Source organism: Myotis davidii, unplaced genomic scaffold (assembly GCF_000327345.1).
Source record: "Myotis davidii unplaced genomic scaffold, ASM32734v1 scaffold135, whole genome shotgun sequence".
NCBI lineage: Eukaryota > Metazoa > Chordata > Mammalia > Chiroptera > Vespertilionidae > Myotis > Myotis davidii.
This window is the reverse complement of record NW_006289813.1, coordinates 12,172,511-12,187,121: the sequence shown is the minus strand read 5'-3', so window position 1 is coordinate 12,187,121 and position 14,611 is coordinate 12,172,511. Positions and strand designations below refer to the sequence as shown.

Below are 14,611 nucleotides of genomic sequence, written 5' to 3'. Positions count from 1 at the left end.
CCCTCACCCTGGCACTTGAACCCTTTAGTCTGTTCCCATGTTGAGTCTCCCTTTTCTTTTGGTCTCTACAGCAATTCTCGCTCACTGGTTCTCTGTTTCCACAAATGGTTCTTCCTCTATCCATTCCTGGCCTATATTTCTCTCCTACCCCAACTCTTGAGTCCCCACCAAATCTGTGATAACCCTGTTGGTGCTCAATTCACTCTCTCTAGGGTGGCTACAGAACCCCATGGCTTCAATGACAAGCTTGAAGCTAATAACTTGTACATCCATATCTGCAGCCCGGACTTGTCTGTGCTCTGGACCATACACCATCTAATTTAGTAGTCAGCAGGAGTCCTCCAGGTGGCAGCCCATTAGTCAGAATACACTCCCCTAAAGACAAAACATCCTCCAGGGGAGCCATTTTCTAAGCTGAGAGCATCACTAGGTTCAACACAAAGAACCATGAGTTTCCCAACAGGTAAGGAAGCAACCTTATTGATATGATGTGTTGTGTTCATGTTGATACAAAATCAGAATCACAGGAGTCTGTCTGTAAGAACAAGAACCAGTGATTGAGAAATAGTTCAAGGGCAACTACTAGTGTTTGAGAATTAGAGGCATAAGGTAAGGCTCCCACCCCAGAGGGATCCTGGAAAAAGAGGAAACTCAGAGAAGCAGGAGAAGGTTGTGTGAGGTGTAAACCCAGACTTGGCCATCTACAACCAGCGAAAAGTGAGACCCAGGCCTATGCCCTGGCTGCCAGCAGGTCTGATGACTTAAAATGGGCATCGAATGACTTCAGGCATGAGGTCACCATGAAGAGGATTACTTCAAAAGACTTTCTTCTAAAGGTCTCTTATTTGCAGTCCAGGGTCAAATTTACAGAATTAAGTATGTCACCAATCAGAGCACATAAAGAAAATGTAAAAGCCATTTTAACACCTTACCTGGTCCCAGGGAGAAACGGTGCCTCCGAAACACATGAACAGGTAGCCCATGGCCACAAGACAGATCCAGATGACCACAGAGAAGAGGCGGAGCAGCTTCTTAAACACAGACTCGATGCAGGCGAGGATGAATATCGCAAAGAAAATTGCCAGGGCAGTGGGAACTGTTATTAAAAACGCCACGTGGTCTTCCACTTCCTAACAGGAAGAAAAATATGGCAAGGTACACTTTAGTAAAACTGTGGAAGCGATGATTTATGTTATCAAAATCTCATCAACATTCATCAGTGTCAAAATATATTGGGTTTTAAAAATTATTTCAGAAGTAGAACAGTTTGAACTTTTGAAAATGTAAGTTTCCTCTTAAATAGCCATGTTTTTCTATAGAAATATCCCAGTATTCGATATTTAAAGTATGCAAAAGAACTATGTCATCAAAAATAAAATTTCCCTGAAAAATGGAGAAATGAATTTTATTAAGAAGTGAATGCAAGAATACATAATCCCCGGATAAAATAAGACAACCAACTTTACTGCCTGCATTACAGGATGTAAGAAATGGCCTGACCATAGAAAATGAAGGCTTGCAAAGGATTTGAAATCTTTTCTTTTTAAAAATCTAAAAATGATCTCAGTCTCTAAAATGATGAGCTCTTATTTTAATGCATGGTGATTAATGTTTCAACAGGATCATAGGTTAATAGAATAGGGACAGAAAGTGCTAAATATAGAAGATGAGAGAGCAGGAAATACTTCGAAGACTGTGCTGTTTTGCTGTTTTTTCCCCACCTCTCTTGGGCTCTACTAGCAAAAAGAAAATGGGCATTTATTAATAGCCTCTTACTAATTCATGATTTTAGAGTCCACATTTGCTCAATAATCCTCATTTTCTATACATCTCTTTCTAGCTCCTTCCCAAGGCACACAATTCAACACAATGTAAGAGACAGCATGTTTCCTTTCATTATGCAAGCAAGGGTGTAGGCCTTAGCTTCTGCAAACTACCATGCTGGAACTTGCTAGGAAAAGTGTGTACTCTGGAAAGAACACAGTTCAAGATCTTAAATCTTCATCCAATATGTTTAGTTACCAAAACACCCAAAGGAGTTTCAATTAAAAAAAACAACACCCTATGGCTGGGACCCTAAGAACTTCCATTGAGGTTTTAGAATTTTTAAAGTTAAAGTAAAAGCTGAGACTTATAGAGCAGCTCATTGAGCCTAGTGAGCCCCTCCCATATTCTGGTTGCTCCCAGGTTCACTCCTCCCAAGAAGCTTCACGTTAGGTATGGCCCCATCCAGATATCAAGCCATTAACCCGGAGCAGATCAGCCAGTTAACCACACAAGTCCCGAGTCCAGATAGACATGGAGGAGGAAGAAAGTCACCCTTGATGACTTTATTTCCCTTTCTTTCTCACAATTATATATGTGTCAAGTGATACCCAGGAACTTGGCAAGTATAACAACCATAGGAAATACTAATAGATAGATTTTTGTGCTAATCACTCTTACATATAGTAACCTCTTTAATAACTACAACAACCCTATGATGGGGCACTGGTGTTAGCAATACTCTACAGGAGGAAAACCGAGGCACCAAGAATAAAAATGAGTTGCCATGGGTTGAGCAAACAGATGAGGGAGAAAGAACCAGAGCTCAGGACAGGGATCTGGCTGGGGGTCTGTGCCAGCCACCACCGCAGTACTCTGCCCTCTAGCTTTGCAGAGATGATGAGCCACACCAAATGGAGCCAGCCCTAGCGTGGCCAAAAGAATGTATGTTTCCAGAACTGGCAGGAGACAAGAGGATTAAATGTGATGTTCTTATTCTCTCCCTCATTGCTATTTTTGTCCATGATTAAGTGTCTAAGTTGTACTCCTCCCCTCAGACACATGTTACAACCATTGCAAAAGGGTATCAGATATACACCAGGCTGCCAGAGCTCCCCTGCACTCAGACACAGTGAACCAATGTAAGCATGGACATGACAGCATGCCCTCTGGGGATATCAAATTTGAGATTATGATCGCTACACACATGGAGCTCTGAAAACCTGTTTTATTTTAAACCTCCCAAAATGAGATTAACTGAGGTATGGGCAGAAAGCTAACTGGGGAATAGCCAGGACAGCTGTTTTCCCAGTACAACTTTTCACTTACTTCATTAACCCAGTAGGGGAGAAACCATCATGGATTTTATTGCCTCTTATTTCTCCAGAAAGACTGAAAATGGTACAAAAATATGCATAACTGTATAGTGAAAATTAGTAGGCAAAGGAACTGAAAGATTGTGATAGAGTTTTCCCAGGAAGTGGAGGACATACCTATAGGCACTTTCCCTGCACTTCTCTTAAAAGATCTGTGAACATGACAAAGACCCAATGGCCTACTACGTTGGGTACAGTATAGGGCAGGGGTGGGCAACCCCTGGCATGCGTGCCAAACATGGCACGCCAGTAACTTTTGCTGGCACGCGAAATGCTCTCTTATAATCTTCCATTTACAATTTTTTTTCTTAATATCGACTTTTTTATTTTTCAGATAAATTCAGTGTAGGTGCATCTTAGATAAATAATTTTACATAACAAGTTATCTTAAAGACCATAGACATGGATTGACGAGAGAGGGGAAGAGCAATTTCTATGCTTTTGCCTTAACTCTCCCTGCCTTCCTAGATCTGACCAGTGTTTTGGCTTCATCCACATCCGCTTGTGATGTGTTTTTGTCGCTCGAATGAATTTTATTATTTCTTCAAGGTTCTTCACATACGTACACCTTAAGAGATATCAAGTGGGCGTAACATGTTCTCAGAAAATTAGGGTTGGCACGCAGAAGAATTTTGAGTCAGAGATTTTGCTGTTTTTGGCATGCACTCACAAAAAGGTTGCCCACCCCTGGTATAGGGCAATATAGGGTAAGACTTGATATTGTGCTGGCTTGAAACATGCCAGTCTTTGCCTCACTTTTTTTTTTTTAATGTCAGGGTCTTCATCACTGAGAAGGCCTCTGTTAGACACAACGTACCCAGTGCATAGGTCCCAAAATCTTTTCAAAGACCAATGAAGGTACCTTGATTTCTTGAAAAATTAAAACATCCAAGCTTTTAGGGTCAACGGTTACATACATCTTCATGCTAACACATTTGTAAACTATAATTGTGAATATATTTTTAGAGAGGCAGGAGCATAGGAAAGGCTCTGAGTCACAATGCCATCCTCGGGGCTTGTGTCATACTCCTGCTCACCAGATGCCTGGCATCACCAGGTGAATCCTACACTCCAGAGGACGGCCTTCCTTCAGCTTCAGTGTCCCCTACCTAGGCAGGTGATAGGATTGTGAGATGGCCAACGGCTTCAGATGGTCAGCAGCTGCTCATGAGGCTGTGGCCCTAACCACTGTCAACCCTGAGCCCACAGAGAGACAGGGGCTCTTCTAGAAATAGAACAGCCATCAATTTATTCTTCATTTCCCTTTGAACTCTAACTCTGAACAAGTTTTAATATAGACTTCTCCACAAAATAGAATCTTTTATAAGAGTGTCAAGGAGAGTATTCATTAAAAAATGTATAAGCTTATAAACTACATTCTTTCCTAGTTTCACTGTTGGCATCATGCATTTTTCTTAAGGCTAAATAAATTGAATAAAGGAATGCCCTCAGACCTTGAATGACACGGCCCTCCTCCCTCTCCTATTTCATTCCCTGTGGACTGAAAGGTGGATGAAGCCACAAGGCACACCCCGTGGCTGTTTTCTTCTGGAGTAATTGAGTTTTCAAAATTCAGAATACAAAGCAGTTACTTAAAATAAAACAAACTAAAACATTCAAAACATTGTCAATCTAAATAAATATGTTTATGTACCCTAATCCCTTTTCCCTTCATTCAAAAACTAAATGAAATGTGCTAAATTGCTTTTATTAGTACTAAAATGCCTTTAAAATATGCCTTTAAAAAGATAAAAAATTACCATATAATACAAACTGAATGAAATGTATTAAAATGCCTTTAAAAGGGAGATGTCAAGTATAAACTCCTGTAATGATAATACGTTCCTATTACTCTCTTTGATCATTTCATCCTTTCTTTTTCAATGCATTTTCTGTTACTTTTGGATGGCTTCTAATTGCTAGGCCTATTAAATACTCATTGCTTTTATTTATTATGTGACAGCCTCTTTGTTTCTTAGAGGCTTTTTCATGGATCAAGGGATTATCTGTATTTTCATTCTTTTCCATGTGCATTTTTTGCTTTTTGTTAAACAGAACTATTTTTCATTTAGATATAAAGAGCACTGTAATGTAAAACACTGCTTTTCTATAAAAAGATATTTAGTGAAGTGCTTTGAAGTCCCAAGACTGCGGGTAGCAACCCATTACTTATTGCTGTGTCTCAGGGGGAGCTCTGGGCCTCTAGCCTACGTTTTCACGTGAACAGCAGTATGAACATTGCATCGCTAGATTCAACTCAATCCCTATCAAAATACCAATAGCATTTTTCATAGAACTAGAACAAATAACCCAAAAAGATTTTAGAAACACAAAGACCAAGAATAGCCATAACAATCTTGAGGAAGAAGGACAAAGTTGGAGGCCTCACACTACCTGATATTAAACTATACTATAAGGCTATAGTAATTAAAACAGACACACAGATCAATGGAACAAAACAGAGAGCCCAGCCCACTAGTGTTGCTCAATGGTTGAGTGTCCGCCCATGAATGAGATCACTGGTTTAATTCCTGGTCCGGGTTTCAGACTTAATCCCCAGAAGGAGGCATGCCAGAGACAGGTGATTGATGTTTCTCTCTCATCAATGTTTCTATCTCTGTATTCCTTTCCCTTCCTCTCTCTATAAAATCAATAAAAACATATTTTAAAAAAAGAGAGCCCAGAAATAAACCAATTATTATATGACAAAGGAGGCAAGAATATACAATGGAGGAAAGATAGTCTATTTCATTAACTGCATTGAGAATATTGGATAGGTACATGCAGAAGAGTGAAAATAAACCTTCTTACACCATATACAAGAATAAACTCAAAATGAATTAAAGATTTAAATGTAAGACTCAAAACCATAAACCTCCTAGAAGAAAATATAGGCAGTAAACTCTAACACTTCTCTTAGAATTACTTTTTTCTGATATATCTCCCCAGGCAAGGGAAACAAAAGAAAAAATAAAGAATGGAATGACATCAAACCAAAAGTTTTTGCACAACAAAGAAAACCATCAACAAAATGAAAAGACTACCTACTGAATGGGAGAACATATTTGCCAATGAGACATCTGATAAGGGATTAATATGCAAAATTTATAAAGAACACATAAAACTGAACACCAAAAACCAAACAATCCAATTAAAAAATGGGAGAGGACCTGAATAGACACTTCTCCAAAGAGGACATACAGGTGGCCAACAGACATATGAAAAGATGCTGAATATCAGAGAAAGGCAAATTAAAACCACAATGAGATATCACCTCATGCTTGTTAAAATGGCTATCACCAATAAATCCACAAGAAGTGTTGATGAGGATCTGAAAAAAAAGGGAACCCTCCTACACTATTGGTAGGAATGCAGATTGGTGCTGCCACTCTCAAAAACAGTATAAAGAATCCTCAAAAAATTAAAAAGAGAAGTACCTGTACTCCAGCAATTCCACTTCTGTGTATATATCTGAAGAAACCCAAAATACTATTTCAAAATGATACATGCACTCCTATTATGTTCTTTGCAGAATTATTTAGAGGCCTGGTGCATGGAAATGCGTGCACTGGGAGTGGGGTATCCCTCAGTCCGGCCTGACCCCTCTCACAGTCCAAGAGCCCTCATGGGATGTCCTACTGATGGCTTAGGCTCACTCCCCACAGGAGCTCCCTAAGCTGCAGTCTGGCCTCCCTCTGTGGAAGGCAACCGGCTGATCAAGGGAAGGCTACACCCCTATCATACTTCTGCTGCTACCACTGCCAGCCACTGCAGCTGCCTGAGCGTTGGCCCTCACAGCCACTGCGGCTTGTCTGAGCCTCGGGCCGGCCCTCGCAGCAGCAGCTGCCATCCATTATCTGCCATCCGCAGCTTGCCTGAGCCTCAGACAGCCACTGCGGCTTTGTCCAGAAGGACGTCTGGAAGACGTCCACCCTAATTAGCATATTACCCTTTTATCAAACTATGGAAACAATCCAAGTGCCCATCAATAGACGAGTGAATAAAAAAGCTGTGATACATATATACAACAAAATATTACTAAGCCAAAGAAAAAGAATAAAATCTTATCATTTGCAACAGCATGGATGGAATGACAGGGTATTATGCTAAGTGAAATAAGTCAGACAGAAAGACAAATACCATATGGTTTCACTTATATGTGGAATCTAAAGAACAAAATTAATGAACAAACAAAATTAAAACAAACCCATAGATACAGAAAACAAGACTGATAGTTCCCAGAGGGGAGGGGGTTTGGAGGACTGAGTGAAAAATGTGAGTAGATTAAGAAATTCAAATTGGTAGTTACAAAATAGTCACGGTGAGGTAAAGTACAGCATGGGGACTATAGTTAGTTATATTGTAATAACTATATGGTGCTAGGTGGGTACTGCAAATATTGGGGGGATCATTTTTAAAATTATATAATTGTTTGGCCACTATGCTGTACACCTGAAATGAATATAAAACAATATTGAATGTCAACTGTAATTGAAAAATAAAATTTCTAAAAAAGAAATCTTCTCTAAAAGAACTTTTAAGAAATTTAAGTAATTCTAAAAAGACCATGTGGTATGAAAGATGAAAGTGAACAAATATAGTGGTAAACACCTTGGTACAGCCAAACACATACTGTCTATCTGAAAGAGTAATAATAAGAGTCTAAGCTTAAAAAAACAAAATTAAAATATTTAACAATAATAATAAAGTCAGGAAAATAAAAATACAGATAAAGTGTTTCAAAGTCATTTAATGAACTAGGTGTCAAGAGTGACCAACTTTTAATTTTTGTTATGATAAAATTTCAAGGGTGACCACCAAAAGAATACAAATGAAATATATAAATCCCAAATGATCAGAGAGAAAAAATGAGAGAGAAAGAAGTAAACAAAATCAAGCCAAACAAAACAGCAATAAAAGAGTAAGGAGAAGAAAGAATTGGGACAAATAGATATCAAAGAAGTAAAATGGTACAAACAAATGCAAATTTATCAGTTATCACAATGAAATAAGTAGTTTGAACTTGTCAATTAAAAGGCAGGTTCCTTTTTAAAAATATATATATATTTATTTATTATTTTTCTTTATTGATTAAGGTATTACATATGTATCCTTATCTCCCCATTGCCCCTCCATCCCCCCACCCCACCCCACTCAATGCCCTCACCCCCATGGTGTCTGTGTCCATTGGTTAGGCTTATATGCATGCATACAAGTCCTTTGGTTGATCTCTCCCCCTTACCCCCACCCTCCCCCACCTTCCCTACCTTCCAAAACTGGATAATAAAACAAAGCCCAACTATGTGCTATTTAGAACAGACAGAATTAAGCAAAAAGACACACTCCAGGCTGGCATGGCTCAGTGATTGAGGGTCAACCTATGAACCTGGAGGTCATGGTTTGATTCCCAGACATGCATGCCCAGGTTGCAGGCTCCATTCCCAGTGTAGGGTGTGCAGAAGGTAGCTAGCTGGTCAATGATTGTCTCTCATCCTTGTGTTTCTCTCTCTCTATCCCTTTCCCTTCCTCTCTGAAATCAATAAAAATATATTTTAAAAAGACACACAAAGATTAAAAATATGCTAGTTTAATATCTTACAAAATATGCATTAAAGAAAAATAAAATTAAGGAAAAAGTAAAATAATAAAATGCTCAATTCCTGGGAAATTAGAACAATTTTAAACATCTAAAAACCCAATAAAACAGCCTCAAAATGTATAAATCTAAAATGTATATAGTAAGAGGGAGAGTAAACTAATGCACCAAGAATAGAAGAGTTCAACATCTCCATCCAGCTATTGATAGGTTGAGCAAACAAAACAAAGCAAATAATGCAAAAGATTTAAATATCACAATTTAGCAAGCTTGACCCAATTGACAAATACAAAATTCCAAGCTAATCTAAAGAAAAACAGTATTCATCTCAAGTGCACATGAAATATTTTTAATATGTACCAAGAGTTTTCCAAGAAGAGATATCATAGAGACCCATCTTCTTGGATCAAGGTGATTTTAAATTAGAAGTTTATATAACAGATGCATAAATCAAAATCACCACTTATTTGTTGGATAAAAAGAGCAACTCTAGCCGAACCGGTTTGGCTCTGGATAGAACGTTGGCCTGCAAACTGAAGGGTCCCAGGTTCGATTCTGGTCAAGGGCATGTACCTTGGTTGCGGGCACATCCCCACTGGGGGGCGTGCAGGAGGCAGCTGATCAATCTCTCTCATCGATGCTTCTAACTCTCTATACCTCTCCCTTCTTCTCTGTAAAAAATCAATAAAATATATTTTTTAAAAAAGAGCAACTCTAACTTTTGGATTGAAAAATAAATCATTACATAAATTTGAAAAATATAATTAAAACAATACCTATCAACACTTGTCATGTACTTGAAGAAAAAATGGATCTTGGGGGGAAATTGGTCATTTTTAAAGTTGAGCTGAATTATCTATGCTCAATTTGGTTTTGCTTGGAGTTACATTTCTCAGAAGCCCTTTCTCTGTATGGCTCTTAGAGTTGAACGGATGAGGAATTTGTGTGGTTCTCACCTAAGGTCTTCACAGTCCGATATGGGCATGCACAGAGCTCCAGGCAGGCTCCAGCTGGCCCTCACTCGCCCCTGCCCCATATCCTGCTCTTCTACCCAAATGCTGCCACTGGTGAACAGACGCCCAGCAGACTCCTGATGGCAGAAGCTCAGAAGTAGTAGCTACACAGAAGCACAGATTCTCAAAGCCCTTTCTATTGAGCCCTCTTTGAGTGCCTGGCCATGATTGTCTTCACAGATTGCTCTCACTTTTTCACTCAAACCAGCACTTTGTGAAGACTTGTTAGTGATTCTGCAAATAATTATTCTCCATTTGAGAAACAGTAGCTGGCTTGTTACTAAACCCCAGAAGGGACTGAATATTGACCATGGATACCAAGTCCCTAGGCCATCTGAGATGTCAGTCGTTAACAGGATGTTGTGTAGTCCTCTAGGCAATAAAGCTGGGTATATACAGAGGCATCTCATGCACAAGTGGAGGTGGAATGAAAGAATTAGGGCTCAGATAGGTCTGAAGGCACAAGTAAATCGAATGAGCACATGATACGTAGTCTGTACTCCTGCTACACCGTCTCCTCTTTCTAAACTTGCAACTAGTCCTTGTAGAAAATTGCCTAGGTCTGAGGAAATAAAAATCCAGCTCTGGATTACAGCTGGTTCTGCAGAACACACTAGGGCCACCTACAAGGAGGCAATTAAAGCACCATAACTCAGAGCCCTGTACATGTGTCATCTTCTGGAGAACCAGCAACCATCCCTAGCAAGCTGATTACAATTGACTTCTTCCATGATGGAAGGTACAGCACTTGGTTCTCACTTGAATTGAACTTTCCTGTCCACAATGCTTCTGTCCCAACCACCATGGGAATTCACTGGTCTCACCCGTTTCTGCATCACCCTAAAGTAGCTTCCTTGATTGAAGCGGGGAATGACCTTCTGAAGACTCAGTTACAAGGCCTGCCTGTGGACAACACCCGGTGGAGCTAGGAGAATGACCTCAGGATGCAGTAGAGGCTCTAGAACAGCAACCAATGCATGTCACCATCCTCCCACAGCCCACGCTCATGGATAGAAAAACAATATAAAGTATAAATTCTCAGCAATGAATCAATATATTCAATAGATACTATTAAGATCCCAATAGAGTTGTCTTATATGGAGATTGACATAGGTGATTGCAAAGTTTATATGGAAGAACAAAAGAATAATCAAGAAACATTTAATGCCGAAACTGGTTTGGCTCAGTGGATAGAGCGTCAGCCTGCGGACTGAAGGGTCCCAGGTTCGATTCCGGTCTAGGGCATGTACCTGGGTTGCGGGCACATCCCAGTGGGAGATGTGCAGGAGGCAGCTGATCGATGTTTCTCTCTCATTGATGTTTCTAACTCTCTATCTCTCTCCCTTCCTCTCTGTAAAAAATCAATAAAATATATTTTAAAAAAAGAAACATTTAAAGGAGTTGCATGTTATTTTCCCTGATTAATATAAATACTTATCATAAAGCTTTAGTAATTATAATCTGTGTGTTTGTGTGTGCAAGTGTGCAGTTTTACCAAGGGGAAAAAAAAAACAAGACAAAACTTGAGCAATGAAACAGAATAGATAGTCCATAAAAAACCATTGGTATGTGAGAATTTGGTGTGGAAAAAGGAATAACTAAAATGGATCAGTAAAAATTCATTCTCCACAAAGAAAAAAATATGAAAATTGATCTTGATCACAATCTCACACCACATATATATATATCAGACATATGTGATATGTATATATATGATATATGTGTGTGATAAAATGAACAAAAAAAGAGAATAATAAACAGCAAGTGTGATATGAAGCTGACTTCTGAGGGTGGGCAGGGGAAAGGGATAGGTGCAGCGTGTAGATAGAAATACATTATTGGAAGTACTCTAGGCTGGACTGGTCTCATGAGTGTTTATTTCAGCATGAACATATATATGAGCCAGATAGAGATGAATGAGGATTGTGCTCAAGAATAAAAAATTAACCACATTAATCAAATGATAACTTCCATTCTGTTTATCTAAAAGTCCAATTCCAAAGATCAGATGTTACGTATGTTTGAACTAACTGCAAGTCAATGATAGGAAAGAATTGGACATTAGATCTGCCATATGTTTGAACTCTATTAACATTTCTTCATTATCTCTTTCATTTACATTCACCTGATCTCTTTGGTCTCTTAATATTAAACACCAATAGCTTTTTATTGGTCCTAGTAATAAACTAGCCTAAAATGTTTTGTCCCTTATAATGTTTATGGGTCACTAGTAGCTTTAAATCTTAATTATTTTGCCCTTTATTTTTATATAACTGTAAAAAATAATACAGGACATTTAAAACACACATACAATCCTGGCTAGGCAGCGCAGTTGGTTGGAGCATAGTCCTAATATGCCAAGGTTGTCAGTTCAATTCTCAGGGTACATACAAGAATCAATTAATGAATGCATAAATAAGTGGAACAACAAATCTCTCACTCACTCTCTAAATAAATAAATAAATAAATAAATAAATAAAACAAAACACACACATACTAATACTTCATTGGTCTTTGGGGATAAGTACATAGGAATGGAAGCCAGCCATCTTTGATATCTGGCTGGCCCTAGCTCTAATATCTCAACTTCATTGTGTCTGGTAGACAATAAAGGATGTTGGTAGAAATAGGTAGAGGTTCTAATTCGAATATCATGCAGTCAGGGGTCCGCTTACAATAGTGTTGATGCACTATCTTCTGTAGGACAGTGACCCTAGAGACTTGACTTATTTATCGGCTCTTTCAGACAACAATAACCATCTTGAGAAATCTCAGGAACTTCAATGACCTAAAAACAAGTTATTATATTTTATGTTTGATGTTTCAAATGCAATAAATTGTTCAGGTAACATATTTAATTGTGCTAATCACTGAAGATTCCCATTTTAATAACCAAGTCTTTTTAAGTGACTTGGTTTGACTCTAAGATAAAATTGGCCATATGCATCCCTCATAGTCATGGCCCAGGTCTGCATTCTCTTTCTCTCTTGTATTGGCATCATCATTCATTCTAGGACCCTGGGCGAAGTCAGAAAACTGGTTGGCAAAGCTGCTCCCAGTGGTTTTTCAGGCTGAGACTCCTATTACTGTGTCCATCACTCTGTCACCCAAATCTGACTCCTGGGAATGAAAGTGTAAACCCAAGTAAAACAAAGGAACAAAATTAATTATTTGTAACATTGCCAGCAACAGTTGGACTAATGAAGGCTTCATTCGAATCTCTCCTCAGATCCCTTCCTTGTGATTTTTATTATATCCTTATACAAAGAGGGCACTGAAGCAACATCAGTGAAGTTTTAATTTGGTCAAATGGACCAAACACATGAGCTAATTCAACAACCCTTTCTACCCCCCCTCCCCCCAATGCACCTGGTGTTGCAAACCAGAACTGCTAGGTATGTGTCACTTCTCTAGTTTGACACTGAGGAATCACATGGTAAATATCTTATTTCACATCAAAACTAACAAAATTGAAAAATATGAACATCCATATGAGTGTCAGCTTGGCAAGAATTTTACTCCTGGAAAATGTTAAATTATGTCAAAATGTGACTTTTAATTAAACAATCTATGCTTCTGTCTCTCTTTTTAAAAACTCAAGTTATATGCACAACATATATCATATAAATAGAAACACATCTCCTATGCTTTCATACCCAGGTTTAAAAATCCTAGTACTCAATTAGTTTTCAATGAGAAATACAGCTACAGGAGACCTTGACAGGAAAACCCCCAAGGTACAAATATAAGAAGAATAATCTACATTTTGGGGGTACAGTAGGTGTCGATCACTGTGCTAAGTGCTTCCATGATCTATCTCAATTCCCAAAAGAGCTCCCTGATCCTAGTGGTCTTATTCATTTTATTTCATAGGTGAAGCAGCTGAGGCTAGGGCAGATACATTAATATGTCAGGAACACACATTAAGTGGCAAAATTGAGACTTGGATCCAGATCTATCAGCAAAGTTTTGTGCTCTTAATCAGTAGGCCACATGCTGGAAAAGACAGCTGCTGGGGAAAACATACCTACACCATAAATTACAAGTGTTAATTAAGCACCTGTGAAATGGTTAGTGCTGTGTTAAATATGGGGAGTGCTACACTTCTTCCCTTAAGAACTAACAATTAGTTGAGGAGACGAGACGCATTTACAAAACTACCCTGCACGTCAGATGACAGTAATGTAGTGGTTGATTCCGTATAGTTCATAAGCTTTGCAGATGTCAGAGGCAGAAACCAGTTGTTCTCTCTTAAATAGAATGTTTGATTAAAAAATATCAGTGAGTTGCACAAACAATTCAATTGAAATGGATTTTACATGCCGCAGTCTTTATGCCAGGGACTGCTCAGACAATAGAGGCAAAGCCACAAACGGATACTCTGCTTAATGGGGAAGACACTGGGAATATTCAGCAAAATGAAAACAAATGATGCCCCACCTCAGTGAGTTCATTGTGAGGAAGCATCTCTACCCAGATTTTTTAACATTCAAGAGAATAAAATGGACAATGACTCCCTTACACAGAATGAAGGTTGAGGATGTCCACATCATTATGAAATTTCAACAAGAAAACTGATTTTGTGCCAGGGCCAGAGATGGGCATTCTAGACCTGCAGTGAGCTCTAGAAAAGTTCACCCAGGAGGAGTCAAACGTGCTACACCTGGTGCCATCATCACTGGTGCCATCACTGCCCCCGCCATGGCATGACCATGAAGAAATGAGCTCACCTCTTTTGGTCTCAGTTTCCTCATCTGTAGAATGAGAGCCATTCTAGCCCTAACACTATGTGGCTATGTGTTCTTTCATAGCAATAGGGGAAATGCAGATACAGAAGACCCACTAAGAATAATAGTTCTTGG

General features: G+C 38.9%; 1 protein-coding gene across 9 annotated transcripts in view; it reads right to left on the bottom strand.

Annotated features, from left to right (window-relative positions):
* ADCY2 (adenylate cyclase 2 (brain)) overlaps window positions 1-14,611 on the bottom strand; it is a 282,664-nt gene that overhangs the window by 257,988 nt on the left and 10,065 nt on the right. For all 9 annotated transcript variants that reach the window (XM_015563100.1, XM_006762472.1, XM_015563093.1 and 6 more), the window contains exon 2: window positions 933-1,130. In XM_015563100.1, coding sequence (XP_015418586.1) covers window positions 933-983 — 51 coding nt within the window. In that variant the 5' untranslated portion in view covers window positions 984-1,130. The remainder of the gene's footprint in view (window positions 1-932; window positions 1,131-14,611) is intronic.